Raw genomic sequence first — 24290 nt, 5'->3', positions numbered from 1 at the left:
TAAAATGTATGTATATTGTTTGGTTAAAGATTAGATTAAAGTATTTGATTTGTAAAATTCCCTTAAGTCTAAATCCTTCATTTGAACACTTTAAAATGTTCTTGTTGGTCTTATTGATAGTAATATTTATAACCAACAAGAACTTATTTCTAAAAGAGTTTTGTTTTGTTTTTTTGCATTCTCAGTCACTGCCATGCTTTATCTTCACTGCTTTTTTATATGGCTACTTTGCATGTCAATAAAAGAGAAATTGAGCTAAGACTTGTTTTTATTTCTAGACCATCCTGAGCTGTAAGCCTGAGGGAGACTCTAAGCTGGAAGAACTAAAAAGACTAAGCCAGAGTCTGTCTGACCAAGAGGACTTGCCTAAGACTGTGAGGCAAAAGGCTCTGCAAGCAGTAAAAGACTCAGAGGAGCAGTGGAGGACAGTCCTGGAAACCGCTGAGAACACTCTACAAAAAGCTGAGGTCCAGTACTCACTCTCCAAGGAGCTAGGGGCTTTCTGTGCTCATGCGGGAAGCACTAAAGCTTGGATTACAGGCCTGCAGAAACAAGCTGATCCCATGGGGATGAGCACTCAGGGCAGCAAGGCTCAGCTACAGGACAGACTGAGTGCAGCACAGGTGAAACATGGAAAATAGCGAACTATAGAAAGTGTTCTATGCTACAATATTATAAAATCACAATACAAAGCTGAAATTATTGAGAAAGGTATTGAGTTTTTATACATAATATACATATATGACTAACTGAAAAAATGTCTTTAGGTCACCTTGAGGTCAAAGTCAAGGGGTGAGACACAACTGTTGGAGCTGATGAGGCGAGCGCAGAGTCTTTGTGACCACAAAGACCTGGAGAAGGACAAGAAGCTGGAGGTTCAGCAGACAGTCAGAGATACAGAGGAGCAGTGGAGGGCAGTGCTGCAGGCTGCTGAGGAGACACAAAGGTAGAAAAAGCTGTGTTGAGCTACAGGGGAGGGAGATTTCTTCTGTTTCCTATGTAGAGGCTAGGGTTTCTATCTGTTCATAGTCCTCAGGTTCAACTCTTTGTGGCTGCAAGGTTACAGAGCAAGGTTACAATGTAACTGAAATAAACCTCTACATAAAGCTGACATACTTTGTGATAAATTCAGGTTTATCAGGCCATAGATTAGGTCAAACTTTGTAATTAATCAGTTTTTCAGAAGGTTCTGTTCAGATTTTCTTGCAAAATCCTCAAAAAAGCCAAATTCAATTCAATTCAATTTATATAGTGCCAAAATCTCAAGGAACTTTATATTGCACCGTAAACACACTACAACAACAGACAGAAAACCCCAACAGTCACGTGACTGCCTGTGAATAAGAACCTGGCGACAGTGGGAACGAAAAACTCTCATTTAACAGGAATAAACATCTGGCAGAACCAGGCTCAGGGAGGGGCGGGGCCATCTGCAGTGCTCAGTTTGGAATTTATGTCCATGGTATTTCTAGGCAAGTGCAAAGGCAATTATTTCTTCAGTTGCTGCATTACATTTCATTTCTAAGTTCGACTTTCTAATATCTATCACCCATTAGCAAGTTGCAGAGTGTTGTGGAACGCCTGGTATCCTGTCAGTACCAGCGAGACCAGGCTGCGGCCCGTCTGGCTGAGCTTCAGAAGCAAACATCCAATCTTCCACGTGTCTTCCCCTGGCCAGGCCTGGGAGAGCGGAGGCAAGCTGTGGAACAGGCCCGAGCCCTGGTTGATCAGATTACAGCCTTAGCCCCCGTCCTCTCAAACGTCCGCACGCAGGTAATTACCTTACATGAAATTTTTTAGCTAAAGTTGCGACAGTTAATAACTTCTGGGATTGTTAAAGCTTGAGTAATATAATTAAAACACAAGCCTATAACTCACTTTGAGTATTCAGTACAACTGGGAGAGGGCTATATAAAATCTCAACACATTAATCAAAGAGGCCAGTCAGAGTTTAAGTGTCTTCAATGTATTTCACTGTTTTTCTCAAGGCTGCAGAGCTGGTTGAAGTCACACAGGACCAAAGCTGGTCAGACCCCACCTGGACAGCTAAGGAGGAGTCTATCCCTGCTCTGCTGAAAGAGCTCACTGTGAGTTCAGCAATCTGTCTTCACATCATTCTGAGAAAAAAAAGTGAATTATTTAAAAGTAAATGTTTTTTTACTTACTTACATTATTGTTTTACTCTTCGCTGTCCAAATATTTATGACTTGCATCGACACAAGCTACTGATATAAGTGTAAGTCTGGTGAATCAGATTTACTGGTAAGCACATAGATTTATGCAGGGTGAACATCATACAGACCCCCGAATGCTGGTGATGTCAGACTGGGGTGGACACATTGACCTGTATGATATTTGGATCTGTCCTAAGTCCCCAAATTTTTGAACTGAGATTCATGAATTTTTCAAATCAGTTATACGACGGGATATTCCCTTTTCACCAAGATTATTCATTCTAAGGGCTCCATCACTCCTCAAACTTCTTCCAACTAATGTTGTCGAATGGATGCAGACTGCATTAACGTCAGGGCATAAGCTCATTATTTCCCAGTGGAGAGCCCGCTCCAACTTACCTGTTACTCTATGATATAATCAACCAGGAAGGCTGGCAGCACTTGAACAACTCTCATACAGCCTACTGAATAAAGTGGAGAGTTTCCACCTGAAGGGGGATCCCTACCTTTTCAAAATAAAAAAAAAAGATCAAACCAAAACTTAGAGTGGGATGGACGTTGGGATCCTGAGGATCTATGTGACAACACTGAGTGAGATACACCTTAAGTCCCACATAGATAAATGCTGGCTGGTTGTTTTTGTCCCCCATAACACCCGCCCACCCGCTTTTTTTCTTTTCTCTTTGTTTGTTTGTTCTGTTCTCCCCACTCCTCTACTGTTGTGCTGATGCAATCTCTGCCTGATGTGATTTGCATGTACAGTGCACTGTGTTGTTCTGAAAAATTCAAAATAAAATATTAATCACAAACACAAAAAAATCGCCTTCAGGATGCAGTAGCCAACCTGGAGCAGGGCATTGTGACAGAGCGGCAGTGCACACAGCTAGTGGAGCAGCATGAAGCAGCCCAGGACTGGCTGAGGGAGCAGGTTAAAAGCCTGGGACCTCCTCCTGCAGACAGACAGAGTCTGCACAGTGCTGTGAACACCCTTAAGGTGAGAAAATGGCATGCTTTCAAACGGTTGTTTAAGCATCTGTGGTTAGTAACTAACATATAAAACACTAAATATGTTCTATTACAATAAAGATAATGTACTCAAATAAACTGCACCATTAGACAATCTAATAAATGAAGACTGCAGAATTTACTGGGGTTTTTGTCTTTTTAAAAATCCATATTGTTTCTTTCTCTGTTATTGAAGTACGTAGAAATGTTTGATCGTTTGACTATTACAGAAGTTTTTACAACTTTTAAACTTAAAGTCTTAAAATAATTTACTGGACTTTCTCACATCCCGGCTCTTGTCCTCTTCCCTCCTTCTGGTGCCAGGCTTTGCTCCAGACAGTGGACAGAGAGCAGAGAGAGATGAAGGAGCTGGACTCTGCCAGAGACAGTTTGCTGTACCTCTGCACTCCTGGGGGTCAGGATGCCCTGACCCTAGAGGTTAGCCATCTCCATGACCTCTGTTCTGTCTCAGAGCAGGAGGTGAGGGAGCGTCTGAGGGTCTGTGAGATGCAACTAAATGAACAGGACAGTCAGTTGGCCAAAAGGACCCAGGGGCTGAAGGAGGGAATTGCAGCCCTGCAGTGGGAGCTCCGCTCTCTCGACCAGGCACTCAGTTATAGTGAACCACAAAACAATATCGCTCAACTTGAACAGCACTGGCACAGCCTACAGGTAATTACCACAGATGGAATTTTCAGCTATTTTTTAAGTTATAGTAGCAAGAAAGTTTTGAAAAGTAATGGCTGAAAAAAATAATAATTTGCATTTCTGCATTCTATCTTGGGAAGACACCTTTTGAATAGGCTTTATTGCATTTCCCATTCAGAAATATCAACTCTATGCTCTTTTGTGATGTTGCTGTCTCTTTATGTTAGAATTGTGAGAAGTCCCTAGAGGATTCGGGTGTGAAAATTCATGACCTGCAACAGGAAGTAAACTTGGCATCTTTGACCAATGAGCTGCCAGCAGAAATCATCAGTGGGGTTGACTCGTTATGGGAACAGCATGCCAGGTATCCTGCTGTGAAAATGATGACTTTTATGACTCTGCTTGTTAGACCATGAAACATTCTGAATCCAAATTGTTATGACATTTTATTTCTTATATATATATTTTTTGAAATTTACCTCATGGTATAAAAAGTAGGGAAAAAAGATACCATCCAGCAAAACACTGCCAAACTCCCAACTAGGGTTTCTTAAGTTGTACAGGGAGTGCAGAATTATTAGGCAAGTTGTATTTTTGAGGAATAATTTTATTATTGAACAACAACCATGTTCTCAATGAACCCAAAAAACTCATTAATATCAAAGCTGAATGTTTTTGGAAGTAGTTTTTAGTTTGCTTTTAGTTTTAGCTATTTTAGGGGGATATCTGTGTGTGCAGGTGACTATTACTGTGCATAATTATTAGGCAACTTAACAAAAAACAAATATACCCATTTCAATTATTTATTTTTACCAGTGACACCAATATAACATCTCCACATTCACAAATATACATTTCTGACATTCAAAAACAAAACAAAAACAAATCAGCGACCAATATAGCCACCTTTCTTTGCAAGGACACTCAAAAGCCTGCCATCCATGGATTCTGTCAGTGTTTTGATCTGTTCACCATCAACATTGCGTGCAGCAGCAACCACAGCCTCCCAGACACTGTTCAGAGAGGTGTACTGTTTTCCCTCCTTGTAAATCTCACATTTGATGATGGACCACAGGTTCTCAATGGGGTTCAGATCAGGTGAACAAGGAGGCCATGTCATTAGTTTTTCTTCTTTTATACCCTTTCTTGCCAGCCACGCTGTGGAGTACTTGGACGTGTGTGATGGAGCATTGTCCTGCATGAAAATCATGTTTTTCTTGAAGGATGCAGACTTCTTCCTGTACCACTGCTTGAAGAAGGTGTCTTCCAGAAACTGGCAGTAGGACTGGGAGTTGAGCTTGACTCCATCCTCAACCCGAAAAGGCCCCACAAGCTCATCTTTGATGATACCAGCCCAAACCAGTACTCCACCTCCACCTTGCTGGCGTCTGAGTCGGACTGGAGCTCTCTGCCCTTTACCAATCCAGCCACGGGCCCATCCATCTGGCCCATCAAGACTCACTCTCATTTCATCAGTCCATAAAACCTTAGAAAAACCAGTCTTGAGATATTTCTTGGCCCAGTCTTGACGTTTCAGCTTGTGTGTCTTGTTCAGTGGTGGTCGTCTTTCAGCCTTTCTTACCTTGGCCATGTCTCTGAGTATTGCACACCTTGTGCTTTTGGGCACTCCAGTGATGTTGCAGCTCTGAAATATGGCCAAACTGGTGGCAAGTGGCATCTTGGCCGCTGCACGCTTGACTTTTCTCAGTTCATGGGCAGTTATTTTGCGCCTTGGTTTTTCCACACGCTTCTTGCGACCCTGTTGACTATTTTGAATGAAACGCTTGATTGTTCGATGATCACGCTTCAGAAGCTTTGCAATTTTGAGACTGCTGCATCCCTCTGCAAGATATCTCACTATTTTTGACTTTTCTGAGTCTGTCAAGTCCTTCTTTTGACCCATTTTGCCAAAGGAAAGGAAGTTGCCTAATAATTATGCACACCTGATATAGGGTGTTGATGTCATTAGACCACACCCCTTCTCATTACAGAGATGCACATCACCTAATATGCTTAATTGGTAGTAGGCTTTCGAGCCTATACAGCTTGGGGTAAGACAACATGCATGAAGAGGATGATGTGGACAAAATACTCATTTGCCTAATAATTATGCACTCCCTGTAAGCCTGTTTAAATAGATATTTTGTAATGAATTCTAAGCTAGCATCATCTGCCCCTTTCAATTTACTCTTCAATTATTCTTGCCTGCCAGCCACATGCCTTAGTGGGTCATTCTGCTCTTGCTCAACTGCATGGATACACAGAGTTCCCCTGTATTTATAACCTAGATATTAACCTTATATAAATGTTTCAGCTGGTTTTGAAAGACCTTTTTTAAAAACAAAATTCACATGTATATAGATGCACACAGATGTATAATTACAGCACTGGAAAAATAAATACTTCTTTATCTTTTTTTTTTCATCCTGTAAAAATATGTTTTCTTTCTCATATATTATAGTCAGGTAACATGTTAAGTGCTGAGATTACAATAAATTGTTGTTCATTATATCCACAGTCTAAAAAATAGGCTGACTGAGCATCAGGTTACCTGCTGCACAAACACAGCAACATGTCTCAGGGACTGTCTTCATGCTCTGCAAAAATGGAACCACAGCAAACCATCTGTGTCCCTTTCCTCTGTGCAGGTCTCTTTTCTTCTTATTTGAGTAACACGCTGATTTTATTACTGTTCCTAAATATTAATAATGGACATTAATATTTTGCCTGAGTACTGTATGTTTTCTTAATATCAGACATATGCTACAACCACTTTTACATGTTTTTCCTTCTGATGTTAGCAGATGTTAGAGGAAGGTGAAAAGTTGCAAGCCAGCCTACAGGAGGCACTTTCGCACCGACATTTTCTAATGGCCTGTCTGACATTGGACTTGCTTGAGAAACTAGAAAAAGAAGGCTCAGAAGCTCTCAGAGAAGCAGACACACTGAAAATTTCTCTAAGTCAGAGCCTAAAGGTATTTGTGCTAAATTATTTGGCCTTGAACATTTCATAAGAAAACTCATAAACATCCATTGTTTGACACAACAAAGCAGTTTAATATCTAATATATTGCTGTATCTTAATTGGATTAAGGAAATATGTTTGTCATAATTAATGGCTTCTTAACCTCTCTATTCAAGGAACTTAATCAAAGAAGTAAACAAAAACTGCCTGACAACCAGTCGTCAGAGAACCTGCAGGAGACAAAGGCCTCTGTGGTGGCACCGCCACGAAAAAGCAAGCGCTCATCTGAGAAAAAAACTGTTTATCCTACTTCTGCTTCAACATCTGTGGTGATACAAAGCTATACTACTTCTCAAGAACCACAGACCAAAACTGTAAGGTTAGATATCACAGGTGAGCCTGTTACAAATGAGGCAAATAAGCCTGCTTCTGAGGAACCCACTGTGATGCACAAGGTCACTGAAACTCCTGCTGTTACTGAAGAAACTGAAATTGAACAACTGTATGCTGAAAATAAAACCAAGGATGAGGCAGAGAATAAGCAAAAGCCTAGTAGTGAGAAATCTCCAATGACTTGTAAGCAAACTAAAGTGGCTGTGGAAAAAAGTGAAATCATTCAAAAAGGTAAGAAGTCAAAGAGTTTTGAGGTCTCTCAGCTTGCAGAGCCAATGTTTCCACTGGAAAAAGTTGCTAGTGTGCAGTCAACAGAGACCAAAGGTGAATCAGACAAGTATAACGTAACATCAGAGTCAGCTGAAACACCTATGGAAAAATCTAGATTATTGCCTATGACGAGAAAATCAAAGAGCGCAGAACTTTGCTTTGATCTTGGTGATACTGAGTTACCTCAGACTAGGGAAGATCCTCAAAGCAAAACTTCTTCTTTGGACTTTAATGGCGAGAACAAAGGTTTTGTTACTGAAAAGAAAAAACCTATACCCGCTGGGTCTTCAACTCCAACTCCAAATATGCCAGAAAAAATAGCTGAAATAACTGATACAGAAAAAGGCCAATTTTCACCAAGCACAGGAAAGTCAAAGGCTTTAATGAGTTCTCCAGAATTTCCTTCAGTGGCACAGACACAATCCAAGAAACAGCCTGAAAAGAAGACATCACCATCAGTTCCGGATGTTATCAAAGAACCAAGTGAAAAAGAAACTGAAAGTAAAAAGCCAGATTTACATGGAGTTATGGATAGTGGAAGAGCTGAAACTACTGATGAAAACTTGATAGAGGTTTCAATAATGGACATAAAGTCAGGGCATCCAAAGGTTTATCTTGGTGTTGCTAGCAAAGATCACAATCCAACTACAATACAACATGAGAGTGATATATCATTCTTGCCTACGACAAAGCCAACTGAGACAAAGGAAGAGCCAGATAGTGAGAAATGTCCTTTATCTCCAGAGGATGCAACTGCAACAAAAGAAATTACTGCTTTCAATGAAGGAAAGCGTTCCCCATCCAAAAGAAAGTCAAAGAGTCGTAAAGCTTCCTCGGAACTTATTAGTACGGATTTGCCTGAGACCTTGAAAGAACCTGAATCTGTGGGTTCCACCAAGGAAGCTAAAATTACCACTTTGGAAAGACCTGAAGTCCCCCCAACCAGGAAATCTTCAGAGAGTCTTGTAGAGTCCAAGAAAACAGAGAAAGAAACAGAAATGGAAAACGCAGCTTTAAATGTAAAGGTGATTACTGAAAAAACTGAAACTGTTGCTGTAGAGTCAACGGCATTTTCACCAAGTGAAAAACAACCAGAGATTCCAAAGGTTTCTCTTGATCTTGCAATCAAGGACCAGATTCCAACTACAAAGGAGTATGACAGTGAAACGCTGTCAGTCTCATCCACACAGCGCTCACCACCCAAAAGAAAGTCAAAGAGTCGTAAAGCTTCCTCTGAACTTATTAGTACGGATTTGCCTGAGACTTTTAAAGAACCTGAATCTGTGGGTTCCACCAAGGAAGCTAAAATTACCACTTTGGAAAAACCTGAAGCCCTCCAAACAAGGAAAACTTCAAAGAGTCTTGTGGAGTCTGAGGACACAGAGAAAGAAAGTGGAAGGGAAAAGATAGCCTTGCATTTACAGGTGATTACTAGAAAAACTGAAACTGTTGCTGTAGAGTCAACTGAATTTTCACCAACTGAAAGACAACCAGAGATTCCAAAGGTTTCTCTTGAGCTTGCAATCAAGGACCAGATTCCAACTACAAAGGAGTATAACAGTGAAACGCTGTCAGTCTCATCCACACAGCACTCACCACCCAAAAGAAAGTCTAAGAGTCGTAAAGCTTCCTCGGAACTTATTAGTACGGATTTGCCTGAGACCTTTAAAGAACCTGAATCTGTGGGTTCCACCAAGGAAGCTAAAATTACCACTTTGGAAAAACCTGAAGCCCTCCAAACAAGGAAAACTTCAGAGAGTCTTGTGGAGTCTGAGGACACAGAGAAAGAAAGTGGAAGGGAAAAGATAGCCTTGCATTTACAGGTGATTACTAGAAAAACTGAAATTGTTGCTGTAGAGTCAACGGAACTTTCACCAAGTGAAAGAAAACCAGAGATTCCAAAGGTTTCTCCTGAGCTTGCAATCAAGGACCAGATTCCAACTACAAAGGAGCATGACAGTGAAACGCTGTCAGTCTCATCCACACAGCGCTCACCACCAAAAAGAAAGTCAAAGAGTCGTAAAGCTTCCTCGGAACTTATTAGTATGGATTTGCCTGAGACCTTGAAAGAACCTGAATCTGTGGGTTCCACCAAGGAAGCTAAAATTACCACTTTGGAAAGACCTGAAGTCCCCCCAACCAGGAAATCTTCAGAGAGTCTTGTAGAGTCCAAGAAAATAGAGAAAGAAACAGAAATGGAAAACGCAGCTTTAAATGTACAGGTGATTACTGAAAAAACTGAAACTGTTGCTGTAGAGTCAACGGCATTTTCACCAAGTGAAAAACAACCAGAGATTCCAAAGGTTTCTCTTGAGCTTGCAATCAAGGACCAGATTCCAACTACAAAGGAGCATGACAGTGAAACGCTGTCAGTCTCATCCACACAGCGCTCACCACCAAAAAGAAAGTCAAAGAGTCGTAAAGCTTCCTCGGAACTTATTAGTACGGATTTGCCTGAGACCTTGAAAGAACCTGAATCTGTGGGTTCCACCAAGGAAGCTAAAATTACCACTTTGGAAAGACCTGAAGTCCCCCCAACCAGGAAATCTTCAGAGAGTCTTGTAGAGTCCAAGAAAACAGAGAAAGAAACAGAAATGGAAAACGCAGCTTTAAATGTACAGGTGATTACTGAAAAAACTGAAACTGTTGCTGTAGAGTCAACGGCATTTTCACCAACTGAAAGACAACCAGAGATTCCAAAGGTTTCTCTTGAGCTTGCAATCAAGGACCAGATTCCAACTACAAAGGAGCATGACAGTGAAACGCTGTCAGTCTCATCCACACAGCACTCACCACCAAAAAGAAAGTCAAAGAGTCGTAAAGCTTCCTCGGAACTTATTAGTACGGATTTGCCTGAGACCTTGAAAGAACCTGAATCTGTGGGTTCCACCAAGGAAGCTAAAATTACCACTTTGGAAAGACCTGAAGTCCCCCCAACCAGGAAATCTTCAGAGAGTCTTGTAGAGTCCAAGAAAACAGAGAAAGAAACAGAAATGGAAAACGCAGCTATAAATGTACAGGTGATTACTGAAAAACTGAAACTGTTGCTGTAGAGTCAACGGCATTTTCACCAAGTGAAAAACAACCAGAGATTCCAAAGGTTTCTCCTGAGCTTGCAATCAAGGACCAGATTCCAACTGCAAAGGAGTATGACAGTGAAACGCTGTCAGTCTCATCCACACAGCGCTCACCACCCAAAAGAAAGTCAAAGAGTCGTAAAGCTTCCTCGGAACTTATTAGTACGGATTTGCCTGAGACCTTTAAAGAACCTGAATCTGTGGGTTCCACCAAGGAAGCTAAAATTACCACTTTGGAAAAACCTGAAGCCCTCCAAACAAGGAAAACTTCAGAGAGTCTTGTGGAGTCTGAGGACACAGAGAAAGAAAGTGGAAGGGAAAAGATAGCCTTGCATTTACAGGTGATTACTAGAAAAACTGAAATTGTTGCTGTAGAGTCAACGGAACTTTCACCAAGTGAAAGAAAACCAGAGATTCCAAAGGTTTCTCCTGAGCTTGCAATCAAGGACCAGATTCCAACTACAAAGGAGCATGACAGTGAAACGCTGTCAGTCTCATCCACACAGCGCTCACCACCCAAAAGAAAGTCAAAGAGTCGTAAAGCTTCCTCGGAACTTATTAGTACGGATTTGCCTGAGACCTTGAAAGAACCTGAATCTGTGGGTTCCACCAAGGAAGCTAAGATTACCACTTTGGAAAAACCTGAAGCCCTCCAAACAAGGAAAACTTCAGAGAGTCTTGTGGAGTCTGAGGACACAGAGAAAGAAAGTGGAAGGGAAAAGATAGCCTTGCATTTACAGGTGATTACTAGAAAAACTGAAACTGTTGCTGTAGAGTCAACGGAACTTTCACCAAGTGAAAGACAACCAGAGATTCCAAAGGTTTCTCCTGAGCTTGCAATCAAGGACCAGATTCCAACTACAAAGGAGCATGACAGTGAAACGCTGTCAGTCTCATCCACACAGCGCTCACCACCAAAAAGAAAGTCAAAGAGTCGTAAAGCTTCCTCGGAACTTATTAGTACTGGATTTGCCTGAGACCTTTAAAGAACCTGAATCTGTGGGTTCCACCAAGGAAGCTAAAATTACCACTTTGGAAAGACCTGAAGTCCCCCCAACCAGGAAATCTTCAGAGAGTCTTGTAGAGTCCAAGAAAATAGAGAAAGAAACAGAAATGGAAAACGCAGCTTTAAATGTACAGGTGATTACTGAAAAAACTGAAACTGTTGCTGTAGAGTCAACGGCATTTTCACCAAGTGAAAGACAACCAGAGATTCCAAAGGTTTCTCTTGAGCTTGCAATCAAGGACCAGATTCCAACTACAAAGGAGCATGACAGTGAAACGCTGTCAGTCTCATCCACACAGCGCTCACCACCAAAAGAAAGTCAAAGAGTCGTAAAGCTTCCTCGGAACTTATTAGTATGGATTTGCCTGAGACCTTTAAAGAACCTGAATCTGTGGGTTCCACCAAGGAAGCTAAAATTACCACTTTGGAAAGACCTGAAGTCCCCCCAACCAGGAAATCTTCAGAGAGTCTTGTAGAGTCCAAGAAAATAGAGAAAGAAACAGAAATGGAAAACGCAGCTTTAAATGTACAGGTGATTACTGAAAAAACTGAAACTGTTGCTGTAGAGTCAACGGCATTTTCACCAAGTGAAAGACAACCAGAGATTCCAAAGGTTTCTCTTGAGCTTGCAATCAAGGACCAGATTCCAACTACAAAGGAGCATGACAGTGAAACGCTGTCAGTCTCATCCACACAGCGCTCACCACCAAAAAGAAAGTCAAAGAGTCGTAAAGCTTCCTCGGAACTTATTAGTACGGATTTGCCTGAGACCTTGAAAGAACCTGAATCTGTGGGTTCCACCAAGGAAGCTAAAATTACCACTTTGGAAAGACCTGAAGTCCCCCCAACCAGGAAATCTTCAGAGAGTCTTGTAGAGTCCAAGAAAACAGAGAAAGAAACAGAAATGGAAAACGCAGCTTTAAATGTACAGGTGATTACTGAAAAAACTGAAACTGTTGCTGTAGAGTCAACGGCATTTTCACCAAGTGAAAAACAACCAGAGATTCCAAAGGTTTCTCCTGAGCTTGCAATCAAGGACCAGATTCCAACTGCAAAGGAGTATGACAGTGAAACGCTATCAGTCTCATCCACACAGCGCTCACCACCCAAAAGAAAGTCAAAGAGTCGTAAAGCTTCCTCGGAACTTATTAGTACGGATTTGCCTGAGACCTTTAAAGAACCTGAATCTGTGGGTTCCACCAAGGAAGCTAAAATTACCACTTTGGAAAAACCTGAAGCCCTCCAAACAAGGAAAACTTCAGAGAGTCTTGTGGAGTCTGAGGACACAGAGAAAGAAAGTGGAAGGGAAAAGATAGCCTTGCATTTACAGGTGATTACTAGAAAAACTGAAATTGTTGCTGTAGAGTCAACGGAACTTTCACCAAGTGAAAGAAAACCAGAGATTCCAAAGGTTTCTCTTGAGCTTGCAATCAAGGACCAGATTCCAACTACAAAGGAGCATGACAGTGAAACGCTGTCAGTCTCATCCACACAGCGCTCACCACCCAAAAGAAAGTCAAAGAGTCGTAAAGCTTCCTCGGAACTTATTAGTACGGATTTGCCTGAGACCTTGAAAGAACCTGAATCTGTGGGTTCCACCGTTGAAGCTAAGATTACCACTTTGGAAAAACCTGAAGCCCTCCAAACAAGGAAAACTTCAGAGAGTCTTGTGGAGTCTGAGGACACAGAGAAAGAAAGTGGAAGGGAAAAGATAGCCTTGCATTTACAGGTGATTACTAGAAAAACTGAAACTGTTGCTGTAGAGTCAACGGAACTTTCACCAAGTGAAAGAAAACCAGAGATTCCAAAGGTTTCTCCTGAGCTTGCAATCAAGGACCAGATTCCAACTACAAAGGAGCATGACAGTGAAACGCTGTCAGTCTCATCCACACAGCGCTCACCACCAAAAAGAAAGTCAAAGAGTCGTAAAGCTTCCTCGGAACTTATTAGTATGGATTTGCCTGAGACCTTTAAAGAACCTGAATCTGTGGGTTCCACCAAGGAAGCTAAAATTACCACTTTGGAAAGACCTGAAGTCCCCCCAACCAGGAAATCTTCAGAGAGTCTTGTAGAGTCCAAGAAAATAGAGAAAGAAACAGAAATGGAAAACGCAGCTTTAAATGTACAGGTGATTACTGAAAAAACTGAAACTGTTGCTGTAGAGTCAACGGCATTTTCACCAAGTGAAAAACAACCAGAGATTCCAAAGATTTCTCTTGAGCTTGCAATCAAGGACCAGATTCCAACTACAAAGGAGCATGACAGTGAAACGCTGTCAGTCTCATCCACACAGCACTCACCACCCAAAAGAAAGTCTAAGAGTCGTAAAGCTTCCTCGGAACTTATTAGTATGGATTTGCCTGAGACCTTTAAAGAACCTGAATCTGTGGGTTCCACCAAGGAAGCTAAAATTACCACTTTGGAAAAACCTGAAGCCCTCCAAACAAGGAAAACTTCAGAGAGTCTTGTGGAGTCTGAGGACACAGAGAAAGAAAGTGGAAGGGAAAAGATAGCCTTGCATTTACAGGTGATTACTAGAAAAACTGAAATTGTTGCTGTAGAGTCAACGGAACTTTCACCAAGTGAAAGACAACCAGAGATTCCAAAGGTTTCTCCTGAGCTTGCAATCAAGGACCAGATTCCAACTACAAAGGAGCATGACAGTGAAACGCTGTCAGTCTCATCCACACAGCGCTCACCACCAAAAAGAAAGTCAAAGAGTCGTAAAGCTTCCTCTGAACTTATTAGTACGGATTTGCCTGAGACTTTTAAAGAACCTGAATCTGTGGGTTCCACCAAGGAAGCTAAGATTACCACTTTGGAAAAACCTGAAGCCCTCCAAACAAGGAAAACTTCAAAGAGTCTTGTGGAGTCTGAGGACACAGAGAAAGAAAGTGGAAGGGAAAAGATAGCCTTGCATTTACAGGTGATTACTAGAAAAACTGAAACTGTTGCTGTAGAGTCAACTGAATTTTCACCAACTGAAAGTCAACCAGAGATTCCAAAGATTTCTCCTGAGCTTGCAATCAAGGACCAGATTCCAACTACAAAGGAGCATGACAGTGAAACGCTGTCAGTCTCATCCACACAGCGCTCACCACCAAAAAGAAAGTCAAAGAGTCGTAAAGCTTCCTCGGAACTTATTAGTACGGATTTGCCTGAGACCTTGAAAGAACCTGAATCTGTGGGTTCCACCAAGGAAGCTAAAATTACCACTTTGGAAAGACCTGAAGTCCCCCCAACCAGGAAATCTTCAGAGAGTCTTGTAGAGTCCAAGAAAATAGAGAAAGAAACAGAAATGGAAAACGCAGCTTTAAATGTACAGGTGATTACTGAAAAAACTGAAACTGTTGCTGTAGAGTCAACGGCATTTTCACCAAGTGAAAAACAACCAGAGATTCCAAAGGTTTCTCTTGATCTTGCAATCAAGGACCAGATTCCAACTACAAAGGAGCATGACAGTGAAACGCTGTCAGTCTCATCCACACAGCGCTCACCACCCAAAAGAAAGTCAAAGAGTCGTAAAGCTTCCTCGGAACTTATTAGTACGGATTTGCCTGAGACCTTGAAAGAACCTGAATCTGTGGGTTCCACCGAGGAAGCTAAGATTACCACTTTGGAAAAACCTGAAGCCCTCCAAACAAGGAAAACTTCAGAGAGTCTTGTGGAGTCTGAGGACACAGAGAAAGAAAGTGGAAGGGAAAAGATAGCCTTGCATTTACAGGTGATTACTAGAAAAACTGAAACTGTTGCTGTAGAGTCAACGGAACTTTCACCAAGTGAAAGACAACCAGAGATTCCAAAGGTTTCTCCTGAGCTTGCAATCAAGGACCAGATTCCAACTACAAAGGAGCATGACAGTGAAACGCTGTCAGTCTCATCCACACAGCGCTCACCACCAAAAAGAAAGTCAAAGAGTCGTAAAGCTTCCTCGGAACTTATTAGTACGGATTTGCCTGAGACCTTTAAAGAACCTGAATCTGTGGGTTCCACCAAGGAAGCTAAAATTACCACTTTGGAAAGACCTGAAGTCCCCCCAACCAGGAAATCTTCAGAGAGTCTTGTAGAGTCCAAGAAAATAGAGAAAGAAACAGAAATGGAAAACGCAGCTTTAAATGTACAGGTGATTACTGAAAAAACTGAAACTTTTGCTGTAGAGTCAACGGCATTTTCACCAAGTGAAAGACAACCAGAGATTCCAAAGGTTTCTCTTGAGCTTGCAATCAAGGACCAGATTCCAACTACAAAGGAGCATGACAGTGAAACGCTGTCAGTCTCATCCACACAGCGCTCACCACCCAAAAGAAAGTCAAAGAGTCGTAAAGCTTCCTCGGAACTTATTAGTACGGATTTGCCTGAGACCTTGAAAGAACCTGAATCTGTGGGTTCCACCAAGGAAGCTAAGATTACCACTTTGGAAAAACCTGAAGCCCTCCAAACAAGGAAAACTTCAAAGAGTCTTGTGGAGTCTGAGGACACAGAGAAAGAAAGTGGAAGGGAAAAGATAGCCTTGCATTTACAGGTGATTACTAGAAAAACTGAAACTGTTGCTGTAGAGTCAACTGAATTTTCACCAACTGAAAGACAACCAGAGATTCCAAAGATTTCTCCTGAGCTTGCAATCAAGGACCAGATTCCAACTACAAAGGAGCATGACAGTGAAACGCTGTCAGTCTCATCCACACAGCGCTCACCACCCAAAAGAAAGTCAAAGAGTCGTAAAGCTTCCTCGGAACTTATTAGTACGGATTTGCCTGAGACCTTGAAAGAACCTGAATCTGTGGGTTCCACCAAGGAAGCTAAAATTACCACTTTGGAAAGACCTGAAGTCCCCCCAACCAGGAAATCTTCAGAGAGTCTTGTAGAGTCCAAGAAAATAGAGAAAGAAACAGAAATGGAAAACGCAGCTTTAAATGTACAGGTGATTACTAGAAAAACTGAAACTGTAGAGTCAATTGAATTCTCACCAAGTGAAAGAAAACCAGAGATTCCAAAGGTTTCTCCTGAGCTTGCAATCAAGGACCAGATTCCAACTCAAACAGAACATGACAATGAGATTCTGTCAGTCTCATCTACAGAGCAAGTTACTTCTGTTGTTTTGGAAGACGTATCTCCCATACAAACTGGAGAAAAGTCAGATGATGTTGAACTTTCCATTGCTTCTGATTCAGTCCCACCTATTGATAGACATCCAGATAGAGAAAATATGGATCAGAACATTTCCCTGGAAGAACCTGAACTCCCTACATCAAAGAAGACGTCAGAGAGTCTATTGGAGTACAACGAAATGGAGAAAGAAATTGAAAAGGGAAAAGCACATTTAAGTTTGCAGACAGTCACTGTAACAACTGACAGTATTTCTATAGAATCAACTAAGTTTTCACCATGTGAAAGAAAGTCAGACAGTCCAAAAGTTTCTCTTCAGCCTGATAACAAGGCACCAGAATGCACAGCACCTCAATCTGATGCAAGAGATTCAGCCACAGCGCCACAAATGCAGCCATGTCTTTCTTCTAGTTTTACAGATACAACAAATATTGCAGATTGTATTAACAAATTATGGAGTAACACAGAAGAGGTTCCGATGAGGTATTTAGTTCTTGAGCTGCCTAATCGAACAGTCCCACAATTGTTTGAGACAAACCAATATCAGCCAGACACAAGAATTTCTGATAAGGAATCTACTACTTTTGCCATTGTTTCAATGGAGCAGCCTCATGAGACAGAGACAGATGTAACAGAAATAGCCTCATCTAAGCTAAATGAGACTATGAGTCAGCAAACAGTCTCAGATAACTTACAAATACAACCTGAAGTCAACATCCAACATGACGATGGGCAAAATATTTTAGGCATCAAGGTTCAAAAGTCTCTTGAAGATGAAGCATTCAAAGCTGAAGAAATGAGTATAAAGACAAGAATACACACATCTGAAAATATTACTGTCTCAGTGCAAAATGACCCCCAGATGCACATGGAGCACTTGACTGTACAGTGTGAGACCACACCACAAAGCAACGTTGAGACAACCAGTGTAGAACTGCAAGTAAGCAGTGCTGAAGGGAATGATATTAAGGCTGACCAAGGCTCTAGTCAGCCTACTGCAACTGTTTTCACCTCAGAAAAACATGTGCCCATGAGCCCAGATGACAAGTCTGTTACAGGGGATAAAATCCAAGTGGAGACTAAAGTGCTTAGTTTGGACTATGAAATACCAACCAGCCATAAAACTGCAGTTGTGGTTCACCCAGAGGAAGCTACAGTCAGAGTACAGATGCAACAAATCAGCATTGAAATGCAAGATAATGTGGAGATGTATGCCTCTTCTCGACCTGCACTTCTGCAGGCAAGTGAACAAGAGAGAGTATCTGCAGAAATAAGCTTATCTGAGCAAGACACTATAAAATCAGACATGGTGATTGAGCTAGAGATCTTGAAAACCACACAGGATAGCAAAGGGGAGCTGAAGGACTACAACTTAAAAGAGGAGGTCTCTAGAAAAGATGTACTTGATTTACCCAAAAGCTTGGATGAAAAGGAAATATTGGGGGACTCTCAAGTGAGAGTTTTACAGCTTGATATACCTACGAGTCATGAAGAACAGGAAAAGACATTTGTCATGACAGCAGCAGTACCAATGGCAGATACAGCTCAATCAAGTATGCAGTGGGAACAAAAAGAGACTGCAATTCAGGTTAACCCTGAGGAGGCTACACTCATAGTCAAGGTACAACAAATCAGCACAGAAACGCCAAAGGATGTGGCTCAGAGTGACTCTACTCAAACTGTTCTGCTGCAGCCAGTTGAAACAGAGACAATATCTGCAGAAATAAGCTTATTTAAGGAAGACACTGTAAAACCACAAACGGCAATTGAGTTAGAGATCCTGGGAACCACACAGAAACCAGAGGAGCTGAAGGATTACGACTTAAAAGAGGTCTCCAAAACAGATGTACCTGATGTATCCCACACTTTGGATGAAAAACTGGTTACAGGAAAGAAAAACCTTGTTGAGCCTCAAGTGCGAGTTTTACAAATAGATATACCAACCAGTAATGAAGAACAGAAACAGACGTTTGTCATGACAGCAGCCGAACCAAAGATAGATACAGCTCAATCAAGTTTGCAGTGTGAAGGAGTTCATGTACCCTCTGAGGAGGCTGAAGTTATAGTCAAAGTGCAACCAATCACCATGGACACACAAAAGTATCTGGATCAAAGTAATTCCTCTCAAAATGCACTCCTGCAAAGTGAAGCAGGGGCAATGTCTGCAGAAATAAACATATCCAAACAAGGTACTGTAAAACCAGAAAAACTGACTGAGCAGGAGCTCCTGAAAAACACACAGGACAGACCTATGATAACTAAGGAAACTGGGGTCCAAAAAGAGCGCTCTGAACTGTCAATACATAGAGGGAATGATATACCCATGAGCCTGGATGAAAAAGCAGAAAAAGTCCAAGTGGAGCCTGATGTTGTTTTACCAGCCAGCCATGAGGAGCATGAAAGATCATTTGTCTCGAAAGCAGATGTGCCAAGAACAGATATAAGTATCCAGTCTGAACATTCTCAAGTAAACAAAGATTTGACTTCAGCTGATGTTCAACCTGAACAAGAAATTAGCTTTACAATAAAGGTGCAGCAAATGAAGACTAAAATGCCAGTGGATCTCGTGGCTCAGTGTGAATCTACTCAAGCTGCACTTTTTCAGCCAGGTGAAGCAAAGAAAACACAATCTGCAGAAATAAGCTTACCTGAACAAGACACTGCAGAACCACAAACAATGATTGCACTAGAGACCTTGAAAACTGCACAGGCTAGATCAGTGGAGGTGAAGGATTACAACATGAAACAGGATGTCCCCACAAAAGATGTGCTTGATTCACTCAAAAGCTTGGATGAAAAATCAGTTGCAATAAAGCAAATTCAAGTGGAGCCTCAAGTGAACGTTTTACAGCTGGATATACCAATCAGTCAAAAAGAACAGGAAAAGATATTTGTGAAGACATCAGCAGAACCAAAACCAGATACAGCTCATTTAAGTATCCAGCATGAAAGGGAGCTGGGAAATAAAGATGATACTTCAGCTGAGGTTACACAGGAGACTGAATATATAATCAAAGTGCAACAAATCACCACTGATAGACAAGGGGATGTGACTCAGAGCGACTCAGGTCCACCGGCTGAAGTAGGGATAGCTTCTGCAGAAATAAACTTATCAATGCAAGACACTGTAAAACTAGAACCAGTGATTGAGCAAGAGCTCTTAAAAACCACAAAGCATAGATCTACTGTGACTAAGGAACTTGTGATCCAAGGTGAGCAGCCTAAACCATATGAACTGGATGACATACCCATGAGACTGGATGACAAGACGATTACAAAAGAGAAAGTCCAGGGGGAGCCTGAGGTCCTTGTTTCACCAACCAGCCAGGAGGAGGATAAAAGAACATTTGTTGTGGTAACAGATGTACCCAGAGCAGATGTAGCTCATTCAAGTATCCAGTCTGAAATCATTGCAGTAAACAAAGATTTGACTGCCGCTGAAGTTCAACCTGAGGAAGCTGCTAGACCAGAAGATGTGGCGCAGAGCGACTCCACTCAACCTTCACTGCTGCAGACACGTGAACCAGAGACAGTCTCTGCAGAAATTTGCTTATCTGAAAAACATGCTGTAAAACCAGAACTGGTGACTGAGCAAGAGCTCTTGAAGACCACAGACAGCAGAACAGACATGTCTCAAATAAATATCGAATGTGATTCAGAACTTCAGAAGAAAGATGTGAGTCCAGCTGATGCTCACCCTGGGGAGGCAACAGTTGGAATGGAGGTGCAACAAATCAGCACTGAAACACAAGAAGATGTAGCTCTGGTGGACTCAACTCAACCTGCAGTGCTGCCGCCAAGAAAAATAGCATCTGCAGAAATTAGCTTACCTGAGGGAGAAGCTGTACAATCAGAAACAGTAACTGAGCAAGAACTCATGAAAACTACACAGTTCTCCACAAATGTTGTGCTTGATTCACCAAAAAGTGTGGACAAACTATCAGTCACAGCAGAGAAAATCCAGGCAGAACCTCAAGTGTGTATTTTACAACTCAATATGTCAACCAGCGACAAGGAGCATGAAAGAACGTTAGTCATGACAGCAGCAGCATCAAGAACAGATACTAAGGACCTTGTGGTCCAAGCAGAGCCCTCTGAAGCTTCAGTCACAGTGAAGGAGAAACAAATTAGCGCTGAAAGACCAAAAATTGCAGCTCAGAGTGACTCCACTCAAACTACACTGGAGCAATCAAGTGAAGCAGAGACAACATCTGCACAAATACGCTTACCTGAGCAAGACATTGTAAAACAAGAAACAGTGATTGAGCTAGAGATCTTGGAAATCGCACAGGACAGACCTACAGGGATTAAGAAACTTGGTGTCAAAGAAGGCTCTTCTAAATTGTTAATGCATGGAGTGGGTGATGTACCCACGAGCCTAAGTGACAAGTCTTTTACAGTAGAGGAAACCCAGATTGAGCCTGAGGTGCTTGTTTTACAAGTAGAAGTACCAACAAGTCGTCATGAGCATGAACAGACATCTTTCATGATAGAAAAAAGTGACTCCGCTCAGCCTGCTCTGCTGGAGCCAGAGGTCAGTGGAGAGCTCTTGAAAACCACAGAAGACAAACCTATTGTGACTAAGGAACTTGGCGTCCAAGACAAGCACCCTAAAGTATTAACACATGGAGTGGAAGACGTACCCACAAGCCTGGATGTCAAATTTGTTAAAATGAAGAAAATTCAGATGGACCCTGAGGTGCTTGTAATACCAGCAGTTCGAGAAGAGCATGTGTCAAGAACAGATACATCTCGATCAAGTATCCAGTGTGAAAGTTCAGAAGAACACAGAGATACGAGTGCAGCTGAGGTTCTTCCTGAAGAGGCTGGAGTTAAAACCACAGTAGTAGAAGTCCAACAATTTAGGACTGAAATGAAGGAAGGTGTAGCTCAGACTGACGCAGCTCAATCTGTACTGATACATGCAGGTGAAACAGAGTCAACATGTGTAGAAATAAGTTTATCTGAACGAGACACTGTAGAACCAGAAACACTTAATAAGTTGAAGTTCTTGAATGCCACAGAGGAGAGACCAAAGGAGGTCAATCTGCGAGAGGAGTTTGTAACTAAAGATGTACTTGATGCACCCAAAGGCCAGCATGAAGTGTCTGTTACAGTGGAAAAACTCAGCATGGGGTCTAGCGTACCCACTCTACAGCCAAATATACCGGCCACCATAACCACATCTGTTGTGATAGCAACAAGTACAAGGACTGACAGTGATCAAACAACTACGAAGTCTGAAAAAATAACACAAACCCAAGAGCTTAGGTCTCTTGAAGCAGAGAAAGAAAAGCCTGCATCTGAGATGAATAAAGCAGATGCTCCAAAAAGCTTTACCAAACTCCTGTCAGAACCAGTTGTGTATCCTAAAGTCCAAACAGATGCAACAAATAGGAAAGAAGAAGAAGAGAAGCAGAAGAAGAAAATTCAAGAAAAGGAAAAAGAAAGAAGCACCAGTGTAGAACTGCCATTCAGCATAAGCACAACAACCACCACCACTACCATGGAGGCCACTGGAACAAGGCTTAAGAAACTGCCACAGGTATGTTATGAGGGCTATGATGACCTATTTTTCTATGATAAAGTGCAATTATGTTACCCCTGCATCATAGATAGACTAATGCATAGCCTACATGTAAAACATTAACTTGTCTACCAAAACCAGTCCAGAAAAGCCTTCAATCTTGCAAAGGGAAGCTCTTGATTGCAAAAAGAAGTTGCATTATGCAGAGGTCTTTCAAAAAACAAATGTAATTTCTCAATTGGTGTATGATTTTACTCCTTCAGAGTTAATGGCCTCACCTGTTAGTCAAGTCTTATTTAATACAACTTAATGTTTTTGTAAAATTTGGTCACAAAGAGCAGCGGTCCGCAACCTTTTTTGCGCCATGGACCGGTTTATGTCCGACAATATTTTCACGGACCGGCCTTTACGTTGTCACGAATTAATCCAACAAAATAAAACTGGTACCAAAAAAAAAAGAAGTAGATTTATTCATAACACACTGGAAAAGACCTAGGGAAGCCAACGATAAAAACCAATAAAAACCCTGAAAACCATAAATTTCACACCCGAGCCTCAACTATCATGGCCCGGTACCAAGCGACTCCGGTCCGTGACCCGAGGATTGGGGACCGCTGACATAGAGTATATATGTGCATTAATACCTAGTTTCATGTCCACTATAGGAGCAAGTATTCAGTACTGACACATCACTGCAGGTGGTTCAGATATCATCAGGTGATACTGTACTGGGTGAAGAACCCCATTTGAAAGGACTGACCCCTCAAGAAAACAAAATAGATGCAAATGACATGGAAACTGAGAAAACAGTACTGGAGTCACCAGGAGAAACATCCATTTTGACAGTGATACAGCTACTCAAAGACATGGGACCCAGCAGTCAACTCATTGAGGTAAAATAAATATTATCTGTCATTGGCTCTGTGTTTGTTTTTGAACCAAGAAAGTCACAGAAGTTCCAAATGGTCACTTTCTATATGTAGGATTAAAATACAGAATAATCTTTCAAATAAAGCGGTGATGAACATGTACTATCATAATTACTGGCTGAAATGTAGATCATAATTCTTAGTTACTTTGACTCTTTTTTTAATCCTCTTTCACATCAGTTCAGTTCAATCCAGTTTTAGATATATGAAGTAAACTCAAGAAAAACCTCAAAGCAGAGTTTGCAAAGGTTGTTTGTGAGAGCTTTGAGGCAATTTATATGGTCAAGACATATCTTACTCTGTAGAGAGGATCATAACAATTCCTCCCTCAAACTGTTTTTTTCTGATATATATTTTCATATAGGCCCTAAATTAAACAACAAAACCAAAGCTTGTGCCTTAACAAACCCTGTTCTGCATCTGACGTGTCTTTCTGTCTGAAGGGTAAACCACTTGAGGATGCTCCAGAGGTTCTGATTTCATCTACCAGTAGCATGGACAGTCATCTAAGTAGGGTTATATCTAAACTTCTGAACTGCAAGAACCGCTCAGCTGAGCTGAGCCCAACAGCCATGGCCCAGCAGGTGGAGGAGGCTCAGGTGAGATTATGCAGCATGAATCACTAGAAAAACATCCATGGTGCTAAAGTGCCTCCTTATTATTATTATTATTATTATTATTAATAATAATAATAATAATAATAATAATAATAATAACAATAATAATCTTTTAAAAATCATGATAATCGTAATAATAAAACATTTTACAGAGCATTTTCACAGTAGGCCCTTGTGTTTGCAATTCAAATAACAATGGGTCAGATAAGCTCATTCTGAATTTAAAATTCAGCCTTTGTGTGTCTCACTCTTGCCTGCTGCATACAGGAGTGCAGAGAGGCTGCCCTGGCTCAGGTAGCATTGCTCTCTCAGTTGAGAGGGGCTGTTGCTGAGAATAGGGACACTCTGGAGCATCTGGAGGACCAGTGGAGCAGTGCTGCCCAGGATGCAGCTAATATTATTCAGAGTAAGGAGGCTCAGCTGCAGATGGTGACTGATTATTGCCAGCACATCCAAACAGCTAAGAATGCAGTGGACAAAGCAACCGCAGAACTGGACGCTCTTCAAACGTGAGTTGCCATCCAATGGTTTCATTTTAGTCTTTAATACTTGTATTTTAAGATATTTTAACAC

General features: G+C 41.5%; 2 protein-coding genes across 15 annotated transcripts in view; both read left to right on the top strand.

Annotated features, from left to right (window-relative positions):
* The window catches only part of LOC120739768 (nesprin-2-like), a 64104-nt gene extending 53055 nt beyond the window's left edge, over positions 1-11049 (top strand). For 6 of the 7 annotated variants that reach the window (XM_040041648.1, XM_040041649.1, XM_040041647.1 and 3 more), the window contains 10 exons: positions 279-623; positions 768-946; positions 1557-1773; positions 1989-2087; positions 3004-3168; positions 3504-3851; positions 4055-4191; positions 6346-6475; positions 6629-6802; positions 6969-11049. In XM_040041648.1, the coding sequence (XP_039897582.1) occupies positions 279-623; positions 768-946; positions 1557-1773; positions 1989-2087; positions 3004-3168; positions 3504-3851; positions 4055-4191; positions 6346-6475; positions 6629-6802; positions 6969-10508 (5334 nt within the window). In that variant the 3' untranslated portion in view covers positions 10509-11049. The remainder of the gene's footprint in view (positions 1-278; positions 624-767; positions 947-1556; positions 1774-1988; positions 2088-3003; positions 3169-3503; positions 3852-4054; positions 4192-6345; positions 6476-6628; positions 6803-6968) is intronic. The other variant, XM_040041643.1, reaches the window with a different exon arrangement.
* Positions 11050-11863: 814 nt separating this feature from the next.
* LOC120739766 (nesprin-2-like) overlaps positions 11864-24290 on the top strand; it is an 85386-nt gene continuing 72959 nt past the window's right edge. For 7 of the 8 annotated variants that reach the window (XM_040041640.1, XM_040041634.1, XM_040041637.1 and 4 more), the window contains exons 1-4: positions 11864-22189; positions 22837-23064; positions 23544-23699; positions 23985-24226. In XM_040041640.1, coding sequence (XP_039897574.1) covers positions 11894-22189; positions 22837-23064; positions 23544-23699; positions 23985-24226 — 10922 coding nt within the window. In that variant the 5' untranslated portion in view covers positions 11864-11893. The remainder of the gene's footprint in view (positions 22190-22836; positions 23065-23543; positions 23700-23984; positions 24227-24290) is intronic. The other variant, XM_040041641.1, reaches the window with a different exon arrangement.

The sequence above is a fragment of the Simochromis diagramma genome, unplaced genomic scaffold (assembly GCF_900408965.1).
Source record: "Simochromis diagramma unplaced genomic scaffold, fSimDia1.1 OVJJ01000304.1, whole genome shotgun sequence".
NCBI lineage: Eukaryota > Metazoa > Chordata > Actinopteri > Cichliformes > Cichlidae > Simochromis > Simochromis diagramma.
This window is presented reverse-complemented; position numbering and strand designations above follow the sequence as displayed.